This window comes from Anneissia japonica, unplaced genomic scaffold (assembly GCF_011630105.1).
Source record: "Anneissia japonica isolate Jap-2015-1 unplaced genomic scaffold, ASM1163010v1 scaffold3867_len840240_cov202, whole genome shotgun sequence".
NCBI lineage: Eukaryota > Metazoa > Echinodermata > Crinoidea > Comatulida > Comatulidae > Anneissia > Anneissia japonica.
Window position 1 is genome coordinate 464,792 of NW_022715965.1, and position 21,685 is coordinate 486,476.

Below are 21,685 nucleotides of genomic sequence, written 5' to 3' on the forward strand. Positions count from 1 at the left end.
ATACTATACACAGACCCGTATCATTTAACCACACAATGTGCCATTGTTATCATTTTTAAAATTTAATTAAATTAAATTAATTTTTATTTATTTATCCACAGAGGCCCAGCTAGATCAACACAGGGTTGTTCTTCCCTAGGCCTGTGCACATAAATACAAGAAAAAAAAAATTACAGAAATTTAATAAAATTATAAAAATAGATCAAAATAATGTATTAATCTTATGCGTAAATGAACTAAGTATTGCAGCATTTTGTGTATCTAAGCTAAGTTTATTCCATTCTAATGCTATGCCTAAAATTTAATTACTTATACAGTCTTAACACATATTTACAAGACAGGAAGGCAACATATTATGGAGAACTTTATGTAGAAAAGATACAATGCAAAAATACGAACAAGTTCGGCCACGATGTATGGAATGCATTTTTGTATTGTATGTTTTAAGTCAATTCGATTCATTGAAGCAATATTCAATAGGCCTATCCTAATACTGATAATTATAATATAATAAATATGTGTATTGACTCAAAACACTGTGAGAAAGCCGAACAACATGTTCTATTTATGCCATTTTGCAAAGGGAAACCTATGCCAGGCATAACAATAATACAAGGGACAAGCATAATTTCAAGTTTAACAAACTTAAAATCCTTACTGGTAACTCTGATAAGGTAATTTATTTAGTAAGTATAGTGTATATATGTATATTAGATAGGACACTGCAAAACTTGTATAATTTCCTGATTTTTTGGGTGATAAATACATCGCGGCCGAACTGGTTCGCGGCCGAAACAGATGGCCTTCAACACGGACAGCATATATGCATAAATAGTTTCTTCATTGTAAAGTTGATATTAAAGACAAATCATATCTTTTTAAAATAGAATACATTACTGTATAAAAATCTGCAAATTCAGAAAATATGATTTATGTTTAACTTATAAGAATTTAAGGCCTTGAGGCAAGCCTCTATACATGTTGATGCTAATTACAGCCCACAATACCTCTTAGAATTGATTAGATTGTATCTATTTGGTGTAAACACCAAGGATAAGCCAAGAAAGTCCGAAGACTTATTTCAAGTGGTGTCCTTCTGGTGGTGATGAGGGAGCTTTCGATTTGTGCGACGACGCGACGCTAGAACGGAATCACTCATGTGTGACCGTCCTACCTGGCGACCTACGTTCTCTGCGTACGTAGATTTGGCCAAATTGCGTTCCAGAATCTACTCGACAAGGTGACCTTAACGTTCTCGCATGCGCAGATGACTTTTAGTGACGTCATTACGTTCTACGTCCTACCGTCGTCGTGCAATCGAAGTGCTCCCTTCTATGTGCGGTACACCGGGAGACAATAATCCCCTACTCTTTTCCGTGCACATGGCCCATATTCCACACAGTTCTGTCACTTTAAAATGCATTTTCATTTTTAAGGACGAATAAATGATTTCAGTTTAAATTTGTGGAGATTACTCCCAATGAGTTGACAAATTTGTGGAATAGTCTATTCTACCAGTGCCTTCCTATACTGTTACAATTCAACTGCCTTATAGGTTCCACGTATCTCTGCGTACCGTTGGGCCGAGATCAGGTTTACCTACAAAAGTAACCTTCTCAGCACTTTGATGCTGCTCAAAAATAACAATCTGAAAACGGTACAGGTATATAAAATTAGTTGAATTGGTAACATGAAAGGTAACAATATATATATTAAAGATACTGTTGAATTTATAAGCATGAACAATAAATGATTGACTTATTACTGTGACTTTCAATTACAAATTACAAACAATATTTTCCTCTCCAATGTCTAGATGATGCATAAATAATACAGTTTCTACATTCAAAATCCTTAACAGGTGTGGATCCAGTACGGGGCACGTGCCTCCCCGTTTCGCCACTAAATTTTACAATTTCAATGCATATCAGTGTTATGTATTAAAATAAATGCTACTCGCATATCTATTCTGAAAGTGTTGTGTGCCCCACGCCCCCACCCTTTTGAAAAATTCTGGATCTGCCTCTGCTTAAATTGAATTTATGAAATGTAAAAAGAGTGTTTCTCCACACATAGAATTTAATCTTATCCAAATATTACCTCATTTCTGCCTGCCTTCAACAGTGGTCCTGGAACATAGTAGGTTTTTTGTGGTCCTATTCTCCAATACCTTCCAATGTTGAAGCTGTTTATAAATACAATGCCTTTATCCCAGCCCTATACAAGATAAGAGTAGCAGGTTAGTTATATTTAGCGCAATGCTTATTCTAAGAACTGCATTGCCTGTTAAGTTCTATTTCATTTAATTCAATTTACAAACGAAAATACATCATTTGGATAAATACATAATTTCAGAAAGTGGTTGTAGAAAATAGTTAAAATATATATATATATATATATATGAAGTTATGTATAATTTTATTATTTACTAATAATATACTAAGCATGTCATCAAATCTTGGAGCACAATCCCATATCTCATCCCACCCTTTAATTAAGAATGTATGATTCTGAAAGGAGAAGTTTATCGACTTTCTATAATTTGAGAACAGATTTAGCACAGTTGCATAATATCCCATTCTAGAAATTATGAATCTTGTGCGCATTCATCACGTAGATGCTCTAAACCAAATTGGCGATGACGTACCAGGACATCTAGGTCTACATTTACTTCTTTTCCTACCAGGCCCATTCAATATTATTTTTATATACAAAGATAGTAATAATACAAAGAACTTGTCTAGAATCATCTTAAGCCTATGCATTACAATGGTCTGTCGCTAAACGTGGATGGAGCAATCACCAATTTGGTTTTGAGTGTATACGTAACAAACGCACACGAAATTTGTAATTTCAAAAATGGGATATTATGTATTACTGTGTATGGTAAATCAGTTTTCAAATTATATAAAATCGGTAAACTTTTCCTTAAAAAATAACAGCTCTTCATTGTGCTTCGGAATTATTGGCAAGGGTGAGTTTTTCATATGGAAGATTCAATGCTTCATCTCAGTTTATTGGTTAAGAAATTTTTCAAATGGATAGATACTATATACATCCTGCACCTACCTCCATGCTCAAGAATGTGTCCTTTGGTGTCCTATATGGTATTTCAAAGGATCCTTTATAAAGTGCCGGTACTTTGATCCCAGGCCTCATAACCTGCCATCTGTCTGCTGCCATCACTCTGTGAAAAAGAATGACTGAGGAGTTGCAAAGTAAAATCAAACAGTAAAAATAACTCAACTTGGTTCTGGCTGAGCAACTAGTAAACACAATTGATAATTATTAATCAAACTTAATTGAAAAAAAATGCCTTCAATATAGAGTAGGCCTACTCACCCTTCCATGAATGGCTTCTTAAATTCCAAGGGATAAATTAACCAGTCTGTCTCTACCTTTCCATTCACTTCTACATCCTCTAGTAATCCTATATAAGTACATAAATGGTAGAATATTATCTTTCAAAATTTTATTGAAAAATACAAGTTGGTTTATAGCAATCCTAAGTGAATTATAGCTCAACTAGTCCTACCTTTCCTTTCAGAAATCATGTCTTTCTTAGCACTAAGTCTTCCTTGATTTTCCACAAGAATATCAAGTGTAACGATGTCATCAGATTTCAACTCATTTATTTCCTGAAGCCAAATGAGAAAAACAAAATTATTCATTATTATTATTATTAATTATTATTATTATTTTTTATTATTGTTATTATTATTATTATTATTATTATTATTATTATTATTATTATCATTATCATTATTCCTAATTAGCCAATGAGCCAAGGATTGCCAATAGTGATCTTAATCACTGTCTTATAAGTGACAATCTTTTCACAGGGCAAACATATACACATAATCCTCTGCTTAAGTCTAAACATGAGGGTTAGGCAGTGTAGTTGCACAGTACCTTCTTCACTTCTTCCAGGTTCAGAAGTTTGACAGGGTTGACCTTTGATCTTGATATGACCCCTGCTGGGTGGCCACCAAAAAAGACCTAATTTAAACAAGAAAGAGGCAATAGTAACCAAGACCTAATTTATAAAGGAATAGTAACCATAGCTACAGATAATTATTGCTTTCAGGTTTTGTTCATTTTGTTAGACTTAAATAAAGTACAAATAGTAAAAATTTCACTCCAAAAATTGACAAAGCTATTTTATTCAACGTTTTGCTTTTATTTAAAGCATTATCAGGAATAATACACATAATAAAAAGAGAGAAAATTATATACAGTACAAGTTACCAGAAATCTTACAGTACAAGTTACCAGAAAATTTCTCTTTGTATTATATGTATTCAATTCCTTGATGCTTAAATAAAAGCGAAACATTGAATAAAATGGCCTGTCAATTATTGGAGTGACATGCATACTATTTGTACTTAAACTTAGTGCACATCCTAATGGTTTCTTAAATAAAGTATAATTTTTAAGAATAAACATTCAGTTTTGTTGCCTATGCGTAAAAATATAATTAAGAAATCATACTTTTCTTGTACCAGTATTAATTATTCTATTTAAATGCATTGGTTGATTAATGAATTTATCCGACCTGAGCTCTATCTTGAGGTAGCTGAACAAAATCTAGTTCACTGGCTGCTCCTGTGACCTTTGTCCTATAGAGTATGTAGCCGTATCCTTGACCGCCATTATTATTTATTGGTAACATCTCCATCGGCATGACTTTTTTAGATTTAAAAGTTGTCTGAAAAATTGAAAGTAAAACGAAAAATAATGAGGATGTATGTGCAATGTTTATTATATGAAATGCCAGATTTGACTGTTCCATTTACTTTATAAGGTGTATACACTTTAGGAAATTGGCAATAGTTGGTTTATCCAGGTTAAGTACACATTTAAATTATATTATATAATATTAGATATAGTTAACATATTATTTAAACACATTGATATTTCTATTATCCTACTTGATGCACTATGAAATAGTTGAATAAAAATTTAAGGGACAAACATATTGTTCCAATTAGGATGCAAACTTATTGTCTACATTATCATTTGCAAAACTAAGTGTAAAATAAAGGAATATTATGTTCTCACGCCAAGAAGAGGTAGCATGTCCTCCAAAGTAATGAAATGAGTGATAGTAACTTCTCCATATGCTATTTTACCAAGAGACACAGGAATGTTGGGCAAACGACCAGGAACTAGATATAAAAAATATGATCACCATACATATCACGTTCATGAATAATGAAAACAGACCATGTGCATACATATGATTTATATATAACTTAAAAGAAGTAATAGTAAAAAATAAACTAAAATTTGTAAGAAGGAAATATATTTTATCATTTTATAAGTAGCAAATACTATAAGATATTAAAAGAATTGCTTACCAACTCCTTTAGGTGTTTGCTCCTTCAAAAGGGCTTTAATCTTGAAATACTTTTCAGTGGCATCCCCAGCTTCAGAAAGAGGAGCATCATAATCTAAAAACATATTTAAAAAATATAAAGAAATCATAAATATGTAACTTTATTTAACATTTGTTCATTTTGAAAACTTTGAACATTGTTTTGTATGTCTCATTTATGTTCCATTCATTAAGTCTTTTGTGTTCTATTGTTTTAAGACCCAGTTTTCTTCATATTCAAACCCATGATCTTAAACTTTAGTTGAAAGACAAAAGCTTAACCACTGCATACATACCATAGCTTGTAACATCTGGTTGATATGTTCGATGATTAACTATGTTGGCACCATTCCAAAATCCAAAGGTTGTGCCACCGTGAAACATGTAGAAGTTAATAGATGCTTGAAGCTTTATGACTTCCTTTACAGCCGTTACGAGACCTACCAGAAGAACAAAATTTTATGATTTGAAATTTACCCGGAAAACAATGGTGGTACTAGTTGTAGAGGGGGTTTGCCCCTTGACATAGCTAGCATCTGTTAAAAATTGTTAAAATCCTTATGGACAGCTTAGCCTGCTGTGTAATTTACTATACAGCTCCACTGCTAATGACTTGTCATCTATAAGACAAGTGGTCTATTATATTGTATACCTTTTGAGGGATATATATGATGCTTTTCACTCCAGTGGTCAAACTACCCTGGCCAAAATTCCATCACCATCAATGGCACATCATCACCCTGAAAAATGGAATGGGGAAACACTCTCAAAATATGGAGTCAATTGTTTCCATATAAACCAAGTTATACAGCAGTCTAGTCTCATATACTCCCAAAATTTGGTCTAGCAACCAGTTACACTCCTGTGGTCTATAATCTCTCTGTAAAGGTAACTTGCATTCCTGTGGTTTAGTCCCACTCAACCTCAATTGAGGTTACAGTTATGTAATCTTACTCTTCCATCAAGGTATGTTATTCCTTTGTGCCTTACTACAGTGTAGCCGTCCTCACTTCCATTGGCCACACTTACACAAACTATTATAGGGCACACTCATTTCTATTAAGGCTATACCAACTTACATTAAAGCCATACCAAGGTTCTTTCACAAAAAAACCTCACCTGTAGTTTCCTAACCATTCCAAAATGCCTGTTTGCATCCTTCTCAAAATTTACTGTCATTAGAACTTGAAAATGAAAAATGAGAAACAGAAAACGAATTAGTCTAGCAAGCATATTCACATAAACACAGCATAAATACTGACACTTTTTATTTTGATTTAAATCAGATATTTATATAGCACCCTCCTATGAGAAAACAATGTACTTCTGTCCCAGATCATTGGGTCCACATGCTGAAGTGTTGCTGCTGTAATCCGCACAGAAGCAGGCAACTCCACCAGATAACCATTTATACTCCTAGGTGGAGTATGCAGTTAAAGTCCCTTGCTCATGGACACAAGTCAAATACACAGCAAGTGATTGAAACCTCAAATTCAAGGTTGGCAAACAACTTCAACCGGAGATTGTACATTTACTAACCTCCAGGCATGTACCCTTGCTTGAGGCGACCACTTGTAACAGAAGTCAACAACATCTCCTTAACTCCTCTGGTTAATAGTATCTTTCAAATGTCAAAAACAAGAGTAAAAGAACAAACTAAAAACCTCGTTTGAAATGAGTCTGAAAATATGTAATTAATTATTATTTAGAACCATGCTTAATTAGGTTTTTAATGATTACTATACCTCCTTAATTGCGTTCATGTAATTGACATCGGATCCAAAGTGCCCATATTCATTCTCAACTTGAAATGCAATGACAGGCCCACCAAGATGATACTAGATTTTCAAAAACACAATAATATTTTGGTTTTTTGTTTTCATTGCATAAGGATATTATCGTTTGATCGATGATTTTAACTGTACCTGGTATGGGGTGACTAGAGGCAGTAGGCTGTCAAAGTACCGCTCAACAGCGTCTACAAACAAGGGATATGTTGACCTAATTTTCATATCTGGATCGTGTAAAAGCCAGCTGAATAAGAAATTAATTTATAATTAAATTTAAAAATGCATAATTATAAAGATTTTATTGTTCGAAGGATTACTATAAAAGGAAGAAATATTTATTTAAAAAAAATATGTGTCTATCATCTATCAATTCACCATTGACATGTATGTAGATATTACTACTTTGTAGAATATAGTGAGCCCATAAATTCAGCACGGTGTGGCACATTAGTTGCGGTTCTGCTTCGTAACTTTGAAGTTGGTGGTTCAATCCCTCGCTGTACATTTTCACTTGTGTCCTTAGGCAAGGCACTTTACCTAAGGTTGTCTCTCTCCACCCAGGAGTACAAGTGGGTACCTGGTAGGTTCAAACATAAAATGCGCTGATTACAGCTGCAACATTATGGAATTCTTCCCAGGGAGTTGAGTATGTGTTACATATGTGCTTGATCCAATAACCCCCAGGGGGTAATAATGCGATGCTCTTAAAGGCCTTGTTGGCATCAAGCGCTGTATAAGTTTAACATATTATTATTATTATTATATTATTATTATTAATATTATTATTATTATTATCATAAATTATGGTCAACCTGTTACTTTTATTATTTATTTTATTTTATAACAATCGTCCAACAGGAACTCTTCGTTCCCACTTACAGGCGAAAATTGCAAAAAACATCAAAAATATAATCAATACAATAAAATCACAAGATATAAAAAAATTATTATTATTATTTATTGCTATGATTATAATTAATATTGCTATATTTACAATAAATATGTAAATTACTAAAAATTATTTATAATTGCAATTAAAATTATTATTATTTATTATATTGTTTTCATTACTGTGTATACTCACAATTTTGTGGTGATTAGCCAGGAAGTTCACTGAATATACAGGATAAATTAAAATCTTCACATACCTTGGTAACCCACCAAAATCCAATTCAGCACAGATGTAGGGACCAGGTCTTAGGATGACATAGAAGTCCAACTCCATTGCAAGCCGTAGAAAAGCACTAAAACACAAGAAATCTTAAAAACATTAGGAAATAGAAAGGTAAAGATGTTTAAGGAATGACAGTTTTAAATAAATTCAAAAATATAAACACAAAATAAAATTAAAATACATATTCATTATTATTATCATATTTCATAATTATTATCCTTACAATCACCACAATCATGAATCAAAATATATATTTAGTATTGTTCAATCAAATAAAATATTTCAAAACGTTTTATTCACGATATTAAATGTCAAACAAAAAATTCTGGAAAAAAGTTTGTCATTATCTTTCATTTTAAGATTTTGTTCTAGCTAGAACATGTTAAATTCATAACTACATATAATCCATTCTGGAGACAGGGAGAAAAAACAATGCTCTTCTCATTCTGTAAAATACATAATTAGCAACAATTTAACTTTTAGAAGGCAACTGTCCAGCTATATTACAGCTGACTAACCATTTGTTTATAGCTATTGACAAAGGTAGGTATTATAATATCTATACAATTACAATACCATTATCTCTCAAATCATTCTTCATTGAAAAAGTATTGGTTAACAAAAGATATGGCATAAAGCCCAGGTCACGGCATGACAACAGTCATGCAAATGCAGGGAAACGGACACAAAAAAATTAACAAATAATTTATTTAAAATGTTAATTGGAAATTCACAATAAAAATACTGTATAATATACTGTATATTTTGTATTATTGAATAAAATAAATATACAAGGTCACATAATATAAAATCTAAGAAAATCCAATTTATCTTAAATGTCAATTGTAATTTCATAATAAATTGTATAATATTGTATACAAACATCTTTGTATCACTTAAGAATATGATGGCCCCGTGGTGCATTTTAGTGCACATAGGAAAAATTGTTAGATTATCACTCCTGTCGGCATCAAAAAATTGGAAAATCTTGATGTGGAAATAAAAACAAAATTGTTTTGCCACATCACTAATTTCAACAGCATTAAAAAACTATGCAATTTTGTGACTGGAAATACATTTTCTTAAAAAAAAACAAATAAAATTAAACCAGTTTTTATAAAATATTTAAAATATTTTTGCCAAATAAAAACAGTCGATTAAAACAAAAGCAAAAAAAAAGTGATAAATAAAAAAAACCTCCCACAACCATCACTTTTTTTTTAAAGAGTGATAATCTAATAATATTTTCTGTGTCCTTAGCAAGTATTATTTGAGAGCTAGTATTCTACCACTGAGGCACATGATTATAAAAAAACAAATATATTTTAAAAATATACTTGTCTGTCATAATTCTATTAATCTGCAATTTCAACTTCTATATTACACTCAACAACAATGCCCTATTTGTATTATTTTTCTGCTGCACTCACAACATTTTTTATACTTGTGGGTGGTGAAATTACGAATGTTGTTGATGTTCAGTGAATGTACATCATGGAATTCCAACACAAGCCCAAAGAAAGAGCCTGGAAAAACGATGACAATAAATGTGGCATAATTTATAACTTACACAATATCTAGCATTCCAGAAAATTCAAATTCACCTTTCACCTCTTCATGCATATTCCAGGGAATGTACCTAGGAATGGAAAAAAGATCAAATTGGCAAAAGGATGTACAATACAGTACACTGAATTTACAGATACAGTGATTTAGTACCGGTCTAATTTTTGTAACTTATATTGGGGATGTGGAGGATTCACTCACAGTGGTGAAATCTCTCCCCCACCCCCTCCACCCAACTAACAACATTTTTCAAAATAAAAAAAAATGGAGAAACAAAGAAAATTATAATCAAATTTTAAGTCTGAGAGTGCTATTTTCATCTACAGATGCTGTGGTGGTCGAGATCCTCCATTTGTGGATCCACCAGTGATTCATGCGTGTCACAACAGCTAATTCAATATGGGTGTTAGTGAGACCATCCAATTGAGTGGTCCAGGGTCTTACTATACTTGACTTAACATAAAATTCCTTCTCCACAACAGCTAAAAATTATTTAGGTCTATACTTACGTTGTTATTGTGTTCAGACCACAAGCTTTCATTTTTATCATCCTGTCCTTCCAATACTCGGGTACGACCCTGAAATAATGCAGGCTGCCACCCAGAAGCAGTACATTTTTGCCATCAATAGTGAACTGTCTCCCTACATTTCTTAGGGATGGTGGTTCAATCTCTTTTCTTACAATCAGACCAGCCAAGAGTTTTGCCTCCTCGATGTGGAACTCCCTTCGCTCCCAAAGCCAAAATAGGAAGCCTAAGATCAGTAGGGCCAAAACCAACCATCTGATTATGTGTACAGGACGAAGTGAAACCCTTGACATAATTTAAGCTGGGTTAACCTACATGCTTTTTAATTCTAAGGTAAGTATTGTAGACTAGGAAGTACAACTTTAACAATATCTTCCCTCCGGTCTCACACTCGTGATTTGTGATGCAGCTCCTCTCGATTGTGTTTTAAAAGGTCAATTGTCCAAATCATGGTCACACATCAAGCAGATGGTAAAAATTTTCATACTGTATTGCTGTGTATCAACAGTAATTTATAACTATAATAGTTAATGCAAATTTAAGCATAATAAAATCTGATTTGAGAGATATTAGCCTGTATGCATACATGGTAAACAAAATTTGTCCTTGAATAAACAAAAGTAGAATTCATTGAAAAGTTTTGCGCATTCCTGCTCTAGAGGGCACTGTAATTGATGACGACTTTGAGCTGAGAAAGTGCTACCTTCTTAATTTAATAAAAAGAAAATAATATAAAATATTATTACGCACACTAGAAATACAAATCAGGGATAGTCAATCCTGCTCAAGTACTTAAAATCACCTCATATTACCTTTTTAAGGTAAAGTATCCCTCAACTTTACCTTCGTGCCCCCATCACCCACCCACCCCCTACCATTTCAAAACTCCTAGATACGTCACTTTCCACGGAGCGAGAGGATATTGTACATGATTAATTCTGTAGGCCTATCCAATGATCTAGGTAAAAATCACTTATATAAATCCTAAATATGTAAGGTTAATGAAATAAATACCACTGCAATATATTAAAATCAAGAAAGAACAATATTTTATTAATGTTCTGTTTATTGAATATATCTTGAAAGTTAATAGCAAGGAAATTAAAGGACTCAAAATGTGAAAAAAAAATTAAAATTTATACTTATAACATTTAATGTAGAAAGAGTAAAATATACACTTTCATATGATTTATATCTTGTTTTGGTGGCATTATTTGTATTTGGTGGAATTCCAACAAAATACTGTATACCGTACTCAACGAATAAGCATCCCGTTTGTATAAACGCCCCTCCTAATTTAAATAAGCATTCCCTTGGTTTTCATTCATCTTTTAAAACAATATCATGTGAATTTTTCTTGGCAAGCCAATAATCCAATAAATCCTGGGATTGCAGTCGGCATGATTTGAGCTGCAGAATGGACTCACATTTTCTTCTTATGTAAATTTCAAAATATGGAAATCTCTCCTGGACAGATGAGAGCTCCCTGGACAGTATCTTTCCAACTTTCCTGTTCTTACATTTGTCGCGTCTAGTCCTACTTCTCTTTTCTTTTCCTGTCAATTTGCAAATATATTCGGCAATGTAAACACCAGGGTATCCCACAAAAGCCATGTAGGTTCTTCTGGCGGTGATTATGCAGTACACCGGGAGACGATTCCCAACTCTTTTCCTTTCAAACGGCTCGTATTGCACACTAGGACCAACTGTTTAAACGTCTCATCTGAAAGACGGTGCAGCCCTCCATCTGAAACACAAGGAGAGCGATGGATATTTTACTGGGGATTAAGATCTCAACGGTTCTGCGTACACACGGTTGGCTGTCATCAGTTTAGCCGACTGAGCTAAGCTGCTCTCATGTGAGGTCCAAATATAGGACCATTACACCTTTTCTCTGCTTTTATCATTTGAATTTTATAATAATAAAGAATCAATCTTATACTGACTGTCTTTCATTCTTGATTTTATTTTTTGTGTTGAGAAGATGTTGGAATTGTAGTCCATTCTACTGGTACCTGCCTACCTGCTCTAGTACTTCAACTGCCTTAGAAGTTCCATTCACCTCTGCGTACCGTTGGGCTGAGGTCATGTTTATCCACAAAGCTAACCTTCTCAGCACTTTGATGCTGCTCAAAAATAACAATCTGAAAATGGTATTTATGAAACTATTATATTTGTAACATGATAACATAACAATAATTACATTAAACATATACTGTTTGAGATATAAACATGAAAATTAAATAATTGAATTTGTTACTTTGTACAGTATATACCTGTGTATAAGTCGACCTGCGTACAAGATTCCTGAGTTTGTGAAGACTTTTGGATGATTTTTTTTCATGTCGGCCATTTAGGAAATTTGTAACTTTCACACACCATGTAAATATAGCTAACAAAATCTCTATTATGATTGGTTCTAAATACTCTAGACATTTTTACTGTACAAAATTGTATTGTACATGGGGTACCGCTCACTTACTCACTGACAATATGAACTGTATATTGAATTGACGACGAGTCCCGTTTCACCATCGGAATTCATACTTTTTGCTGCCCTTCATGGTGTGTTGTGCATATAAGATGACCCCCCCTGTTTTTCAATCATAATTTGCTATTTTAAGCCTTGTCTTATACGCGAATATATATGGTATATTCAAGTTATTAGCTATCAATCAATTGTTAATTAAAAGGAGAAAATATTTTTCTTGCCAATGAATAGATGCATAAATATTACAGTTTCTAAACTCTGCCTAAGACCCTTAAATTTACTTGCAGTGAATTTAAGTATGTAAAAGGAGTGTTTCTCTACAAATTGAATTTCATCTTTATTCAAATGTTACCTCATTTCTGCCTGCCTTTAACAGTGGCCCTGGAATGTAGTAGGTTCTTTGGGGTCCTATTCTCCAGTACCTTCCGATATTGAAGGCGTTTATAAACACAATGCCTTTATTCCAGCCCTATAGCAGATAAAAAGACACCTGTTATTTTGCAATGTGTTGCATGTTAAGTTATATATACTTTCACTATTGCACTAATTTTGTGGTCATCAAAACTTGGTGTACAATCCCATTTCTCACCCTAACCCTTTCTGATAAATATGGTCATCAAAGTAAGCATCCTTTAATGTGCTTTGAAATTAATGGTAAGGGTGAGTTCCACCTATTGATGACTCAATGCTTTATCTTTTTTTTTTGGTTAAGAAATTTTTCAAATGAATTGTTTGTATTTACATCCTGCACCTACCTCCATGCTCAGGAATGTGTCCTTAGGTGTCCTATTTGGTATTTCAAAGGATCCTTTATAAAGTGCTGGCACTTTGATCTCAGGTCTCATATCCTGCCATTTGTCTGCTGCCATCACTCTGTAAAAGACAAGATTTATAAGTAGCAAGTAATGCTTGACTGATTTATTTTTTGGTGTACTTTGGCTGATAGAACTAGAAAATGTAATATGAGTTGGGGCCCTGTGGACTTTCCGCATCCACATTGTAGTGTTCACCTTGTTGTAAATTTGTCAGGGAACTGCAAGACAATTCACAGCTCTTTTGCATATAATCCAAGTTGAACATTTTACAAAACATCTGTAGCTGTGTGATGGAATGGAACCATTGATGCATAGATCTCCATGGTACAGCAAACACATGACTGTTTCTCACAAATTTTAATAACCAACTGCGCTATGATGTTTTCATGACTGTCTATAAATAATGACTTGATTGTTTTCTGTTCTGGTGGACTCCCCTTGAATTGAAATTTAAACAATTTCTCGTAATCTCGAAAGCTCCAGTGAGGCAGTAGAGCTAAAAAAGATCTATTAAAATCAATCAACTATTAATCAATCAGCCGAGTGTTTCTAGAGCTTCTCATGAGGGCAGTATAATAGAGGCAGTAGAGCTAAAAAAGATCTATTAATCAATCAGCCTCATGAGGGCAGTATAAAAGAGGCAGTAGAACTAAAAAAGATCTACTAATCAATCAGCCCAGTTTTTCTAGAGCTCCTTATCAGAGCTAAAAAATTTAAAATACAATTACGAGGAATCACTATTCCAACGTTACTTACTCGTCAATAAAAGGCTTTTTAAATTCCAAGGGATAAATTAACCAGTCTGTCTGTACCTTTCCATTCACTTCTACATCATGTAGTAATCCTAAAAGTACAGAAATGATAGAATATATTTTTCAAAACTTTATCAACAAATATAAGTTGGTTTATGATAGTCCTAAGTAAATTATAGTTTTGAGATGAGAATAGGAAAAACTCAACTATCCCTAACTGCGGAATAACATTGCAGTACCCGCTGCTACTTGAGAATTGTATTAAATACTAGCCACTCCACAAGGCTAGTTATCTGGAAGTCATGGATTCAATTTCCACCTGAACCACTTTCAAGATTTTTGGTAAAGACACCAGGATAGTTATCTGAAGGTCGTGGGTTTGATTCCCACCCGAATCTCTTGTGAGATTTTTTTTCGCAAGTATTTGGGAAAGTACTGAGCATTTAGTATGACCACATGTCAGGTAGGGCAAGATTGTCATTCCTAATACTACTGATGCAAAACATCATCGGAAAAGTCCTACCTTTTCTGTCAGAAATCATGTCTTTCTTAGCACTAATTCTTCCTTGATTTTCCACAAGAATATCGAGCATAATGACATCTTCAGACTTCAACTCCTTTATTTCCTGATGTAAAATTAGCACAAATAATTATTATTCATTATTAGGCACTAGTATATACCCGTGCTCCACATGGTGTTAAATGAGCGTGAAAAGTTGGTGAGGCATAGTTAAATGTTGTGGGAAGTTGAGGAGGCAATCATTGAGGGTGTACTAGTTACATTGTCATTATTTTTTTCTTTTCTCTTTGTAAATAATTTTTTTCGTAAGTGTCTCTGCCCAATAGTCCTTGTGAGGAATTGTGCATTTTGTTAATACATTGGAGTACAGTACCTTCTTCAATGTGAAAATGCAACATATGCAGTAATAACGTGTTTACTCCGAAGTGTTCATTGTTTGAAAGCGGTGTTGTGGTATTGTCTCTGATTATGTATGGCTATGAATGTGTTTACGTTGGACTTGTAACATGCATACTAGACCGGGTGCGTGGCAAATTGACGTCACGACAGTTATGAGATTTAAAAGTAATCAGCAACAAAATGTGTTAATTTTGCCAAAAAAAAAACACATGTAGGATAACAAAATTGAGTCCTAATATGGTGGACATTTGTCCCATTGGTGGTAGCTAAAACATATGTGAAAATCATAATTGTACTTGAAATACTTTTGGAGATATTTGGTGGACAGAGAAAAACACAAAATGTTATTTTAGTAGTATAGATATGAGCCAAGCACTGCCAATAGCATACTTAATCATTGCCTTATAAGTGACAATAATTTTCACAGGGCAAATATATACATATATGATCTTCTACACAATATGAGTAATAAGTCTGTTATGGGGGTTAGACAGTGTAGAGTACCTTCTTCACTTCTTCTAGGTTCAGAAGTTTGACAGGGTTGACCTTTGATCTTGATATGACTCCTGCTGGGTGGCCATCAAAAAAGACCTAATTCAAAAGAGAAAGAGATAATAGTAGACATGGAGCTGCAGGTAATTTGATGCACTCCAAATTTTTCCAAATATAAACACCATCAAAATCAATAATACAGATTGAAAATTACTGTTTTAAGAACATTTCATGTTTTTTCCTTTTGTTAGACTCAGAAAAGTACAATGTACTAATGTAGTGTAGTAATGTAATGTAGTAATATAATGTAGTAATGTAATGTAGTTTATATAGCGTTTTATACTGAAGTCTCAAAGCGCTCGAGGTGTGGACTAGCTCGTACAGTAAACTTGCTTCTTCTCTAAGGGTCCCTTCATGCCTGAGCTAGCCGGTAAACCGGTACCAGCTACTCTCGCCTCCACAACAGGGGGCTGTATGGACCAGTACACTGGGGTAATCCCCACTCGTCACGAAAGATGTACTGGGTTCTTTTAAAGTGCACATAAGCCAAATTGTGTACACTGATGGGTCTATGGTTTTTACTCCTTATCTGAGAAGCTTGTTCCACCACCAGAACCATAGGCGTGCGTGCCATCGAACCAGAGCCGATATTATGGGTGTAGGTTGTGGTACCCCTGCCTTAACCTCTCGGCCATCCAACTCGCCATCAGGTCAGAATTTACGGAATTAATTATATACTAAGTGTATTCAGTCTTGTTGCTTATGCATAAAAATATGAATCATACTTATCCTTGTACCAGCATAAATTACGCTATTTTAAAAATTATTTTAACATTATCAAATAAATTTAATGATTGATTAATGAATATCATCACACCTGAGCCCTATCATGTGGTAGCTGAACAAAATTTACTTCACTGGCTGCTCCTGTGACCTTTGTCCTATAGAGTATGTAGCCGTACCCTTGGCCACCGTTATTGTTTATTGGTAACATCTCCATCGGCATGACTTTTTTCGATTTAAATGGCGTCTAAAAAATCGAAAGTAAACAAAAACGAAATGAGGATGTATGTGCAAAGTTTTTCATATGGAATGCCAGATTTAACGGTACCATTTCATTTAGAGGGGTCTCGCTTGAAAAAATTTGCAATAGTTGGTTTATTCAGGTAAAGTACACATGTAAATTATATAAAGCAATTAGTAAAGCTCCGCATAGTACACTATAGGAAAATTATTATACGAAGTTAAATTTAATTTGCTTGAAAAAATTTCCTGAAGGCCTGCAAAGCACGAAGGACATTTTTAAATGCATTAAATCTAACCTAAGTATAATAATTTTCCGTTAGTGTACGATGCATTCTTTACTATTTGCTTTATAAGTCAATTGCTGTCTTTTAATGTTAGTTTTGATAACCAACTGTTGTAGCAGTCATCGGTTGCATTGTGATATGATCAGTATTCGGTGTGCGTATTTACATTTAGCTGTGTGTATGCTGATTTGTGCTCCTGCAGTACGCTTTAACTACACATCGGCAGTATTTGGATATAATGAATAACTATTGTAATTTGTATTGTGTAAGAACATGTTTGTAAAATTATTTTGATAGACATTCGTCAAATAAATAAACATTTCTTAAAGCATTCAAGAGAGAAGACAATCACTGACTTTTTGGTCGGTCAGGACTCGTAAAAATCGTGTGATGATTTCATAACTATGCTAGGCTACGGCCTAGCAGTAGGAGACTGGCCATAGGCCTACACCTAAGTTTGTACCTTGTATCTTTAAAATAGGTCTAGAATATTCCTATTAACGTTCAGTTTGTTTAGTTTATTAGGGTTCATTGATTCAAGGAATTTCTTAATTGTTCATACTAATATTGAATTTGAAGTAACTTTCTTCGGGTTCTAGGTTAACCTTGTTTTACAAAAGTAATTTTCAATTACAATTCAATTTTCATCGCGGTGCGCGATATCTTCGCGGTGACAAAAATATTAGGTATTTTGTTTGCACACGAACCTAAAAAACTCAAGCCAAGCGCCCACTATGTGAACAATTATTGGACTGTAGGGGATAGGGAAATAACATTGGGAGTTGTAATGATGACGTCACGATTGACTTATAAAATATAATATTATATTATATAAGGGACAAACAGATTGTTGGGATGCAAACTTAGAGTGTACGTTATCATTTGCAAAATTTGGTATAAATTAACAAAATGTTATGTACTCACGCCAAGAAGAGGTAGCATATCCTTTAAGGTAATGAAATGAGTGATAGTAACTTCTCCATATGCTATTTTACCAACAGAGACAGGAACACTAGGCAAATTACCAGGAACTAAATATAGTGAAACACAGAAGGTATAGGTTCATAAATATAACACAAATAGTAATCAACAGTGTGCATAATGTATGTACATTACTATTAAAAATAAGTTCTCGTAATCTCTAAAGATTCTTTTGAAGTGTTCCTTAGAACACTTCATTAACCGATCGCGCCATCCATGGTACGTGTCCTATTAGTGGTAATGGCAGTAATGGAATGTCCTTGCTAAAACCCCTGTTTTGTTTTGTAGGTGTATGGGGCACCCTGGGGTCCCAATTAACAATAATTAGAATGTGCATTTGTACAAAATTAAAATGTGTGAAAAATTAAAAAAATAAAATGTCTTAAAATTGAAAAAAAAATTGAATACAAAGATGCAATTCGAACTCCCTTGGTTCCTTAGAACACTTTGTTAACCAATCACGCCATCCATGCGATGTGTCCTATTAGTGGTAATGGCAGTAATGTACAGTCCTTGCTGTTTTGTTTTGTTGGTGTATGGACCACCCTGGTTTCCAACTTTAAAAAGGGCCATGAACGTTTGTTGGAAATCCCCTCTAGTTTATGTGTACAAAAATTCCTACACGTCCGTTTAAAACCGGTGACGTGGACCTAAAAAGTTCTATTGACCAATCAGCAGTATAATAGAAGCAGCAGCGTATGTTGGCCCTAACGGCCGACCATACAAAAAAGATCTATTAATCAATGACCAAAAAAGATCTATTAATAAATGAGCTGAGTATTCCTAGAGCCTGTCTCTTATACACATCTAGATGTGTATAAGAGACAGGTACCACACTACACTACAATTTGTAAGAAGTATATTTTATTATTCGATAGTATGAACAAATACCTATAAGATATTACAAGAATTGCTAACCTGCTTCTTTGGGAGATTCTTCCTTCAATAAAGCTCTAATTTTGATATATTTATCAGTGACATCACCAGCTTCAGAAAGGGGAGCATCGTAATCTAAAAAGGCAAACAAACATAACAAATATTAAGAAATCATGCATCTGTAAACTTGATTTGTGTCTGTTCATTTTGTAAACTTGTTTTTTGTATCTATTTTATGTTCCATTCTTTTGAGTACTATTGTTTTAATACTCAATTTTATTCAAACACATGATTGTAAGCTTCAGTTGATAGACAAAAGGTACCATTGCATACATACCATAACTTGTAACAACTGGTTGGTATGTTAGATGATTAACTATGTTGGCACCATTCCAAAATCCAAAAGTTGTGCCACCATGAAACATGTAGAAGTTAATAGATGCTCCAAGCTCTAGGACTTCTTTTACAGCCAGAATGATCCCTACCAGAAGAACAAATAATTTTGTTCATCATAAATTTACCAGCAATTAAACAATGGTGGTGCAAGTTGTAAAGGGGTTCAGGGGTGCTTATTCCCTAGTCAGAGAGTCAAAGGCCCCCAGCAGCCATGACTCAGCCCAAATAAAGCAACATTTTATGTTTCCTATTTTAAACAGTTAAATAATTTGTTCAATATTGAGCTTTCTATGGGATGCATGTAGCATGAATACAATGATGACTCAAAAATTAGGGTGCATGTTATTATACAGAATCCTAAAAAGAAATCCCCATGGTTAGGGGCAAAATTTGACAAGATTGACCTATACAGATTTTCACACTAATTCATGTGAAGTTTTTGGCTCAAAAGGTGTCAAAATATAAGTTGAAAAATTTTTTATTTTGAGACTGCTCTAGTTTTTGCGATACTGTACAATGAAAAAAAATTAAGTGTCCCCTTTAATAGGGGTTGAATATGTATAGATTTGAATATTTGGCCTACCCAGAGAGTGTTCCCGTCCCATTAATAGTGGTGTCCGCTTAATAGGGGTTGGCCATAGTATTAAAAGATATAATTCTCATCATTTCACGAAAAAGTGTCCCGTGAATAGGGGTCCCATAAATAGGGGTGTCCCAAAGTACTGTAGGGTTCTGCTGAATTACATTGGTCGTATATTTTGTATCTTGAACGGCATATTTATGATATTAGCTAAAGGTCTTGGGTCGTGGGAAGCTATGGCAAAAAATTATGAGTCCTAAGGAGTAAAAGGTTGCCGACCCTAGATCTAGAGCTCACAAAGAGTGGAGCTGGATTTGGGGTATGATGGTTGTATGACAACGCCGTCCACCTTATGGACAGTTTAGCCTGCTGTGTAACTTCCTGTACAGTACACTCAGATAATTATTTGTCATCTATAAGAAAACTGTATACCTTTCCAGGGAAATATATGATGCTGTTCACTCCAGTGGTCAAACCATCCTAGCCAATATTCCATCACCATCAATGGTACATCATCCCCCTGAAAAATAAAAGTGGCAATTCTCACTGTTTTTAAGCCACATTAACATTCTCTCTTTCCTTCTCTCTCTCTGTCTCAAAATAACTAACCTGTAATTTCCTTAGTATTCCAAAATGCATGTTAGCCTCCTTGTAAAAATTCACTGTCATTAGAACTTGGAAAAATAAAATACAAAAAAGGAATTAGTCTAGCAAACATATTCACATAAGTCAAATAAATACTCACATGAACTAAGGTTTGTACTTTTACTAACCTCCAGGCATGTACCCTTCCTCGAGGTAGCCGGTTGTACCAGAAGTCAACAACTTTTCCTTAACTCCTCTGGTTAAAAGTATCTTTTAAATGTCAAAGACAAAAAAAAAAAAGTAAAAGAACAAACAAAATTTACTTCATGTTTCTTGAAATAAGTCATATGGAATGATATAATCTTCAATTATGTTTATTATGTTTTTAATGATTACAGTACCTTTTTAATCGCATTCATGTAATTGACATCGGATTCAAAGTGCCCATATTCGTTCTCAATTTGAAATGCAATAATAGGACCACCAAGATAATACTAGATGTTTAAAAAGACAATAATATGTTATTACCTACACCAAGGAGGTTACGTATTCACTGCTATCTGTCTGTCTTTCTGTCTGTCTAATAAATGGATCATCATAAAATTTAGTAGAATGGTACATATTAATCAGAGAAAGACAAAATTCAATTTTTGGAAGAAAAGATCAAAGGACAAAGTCAGAGTCATAGAAATTCTATTTTTTTACCCTCCAGCATAAAAGAAAATAATAGAATCACTCACGTACGTATTCAGGCAGAACTCAAGAAAACAATGTGCCTGAATACGATGGGCAGTTCCAGTACTTTCTTGAGGGTATTCTGCAGTACTCAACAAAAAAATGTGCCTGAATACGATCCTATTACTTTATTGAGGGTATGCTGCAGTTTTGCCCATTATACATGGCCTGCATATTGTTGGTACTGTATTCAGGCACAGGATGGAGGTATGCACTCTACGAAATGACTGCTCTAGTTTTTTTTTTTCATTGCTTAATACGGATATTGCATGATTGATGATTTTCAGTGTACCTGATATGGAGTGACGAGCGGCAGTAG

The 21,685-nt window shown here is 33.9% G+C and overlaps 2 protein-coding genes across 4 annotated transcripts; both read right to left on the reverse strand.

Moving 5' to 3' along the window:
• Window positions 1-1,244: 1,244 nt before the first annotated feature.
• Window positions 1,245-11,271, reverse strand: LOC117109517 (beta-galactosidase-1-like protein 2). The gene is given in 18 exon segments (XM_033251889.1): window positions 1,245-1,648; window positions 2,101-2,217; window positions 3,070-3,187; window positions 3,343-3,430; window positions 3,536-3,638; window positions 3,913-3,999; window positions 4,556-4,708; window positions 5,062-5,168; window positions 5,361-5,453; window positions 5,674-5,817; window positions 6,030-6,117; window positions 6,497-6,561; window positions 6,917-6,998; window positions 7,123-7,215; window positions 7,303-7,411; window positions 8,316-8,411; window positions 9,912-9,980; window positions 10,417-11,271. Coding segments are annotated over 18 exon segments (2,022 nt in total). The 5' UTR covers window positions 10,728-11,271; the 3' UTR covers window positions 1,245-1,549.
• A 49-nt stretch (window positions 11,272-11,320) lies between these two features.
• On the reverse strand, window positions 11,321-21,679 carry LOC117109518 (beta-galactosidase-1-like protein 2). 3 transcript variants are annotated; one of them, XM_033251892.1, is made up of 15 exons: window positions 21,659-21,679; window positions 21,033-21,125; window positions 20,820-20,901; window positions 20,656-20,720; window positions 20,479-20,566; window positions 19,408-19,551; window positions 19,113-19,205; window positions 18,138-18,244; window positions 15,916-16,002; window positions 15,016-15,118; window positions 14,497-14,584; window positions 13,681-13,798; window positions 13,278-13,394; window positions 12,458-12,578; window positions 11,321-12,181 (listed from the first exon to the last, which is right to left on the reverse strand). In XM_033251892.1, exons 2-14 carry the CDS (start codon window positions 21,048-21,050, stop codon window positions 12,480-12,482), a joined length of 1,209 nt encoding a protein of 402 aa, XP_033107783.1. In that variant the 5' UTR covers window positions 21,051-21,125; window positions 21,659-21,679; the 3' UTR covers window positions 11,321-12,181; window positions 12,458-12,479. The 3 variants fall into 3 exon arrangements, with proteins under 3 accessions (XP_033107783.1, XP_033107782.1, XP_033107781.1); XM_033251891.1 differs by lacking the exon at window positions 13,278-13,394 and adding an exon at window positions 16,781-16,933; XM_033251890.1 differs by lacking the exons at window positions 21,033-21,125; window positions 21,659-21,679 and adding exons at window positions 16,781-16,933; window positions 21,160-21,212.
• Window positions 21,680-21,685: the final 6 nt, after the last annotated feature.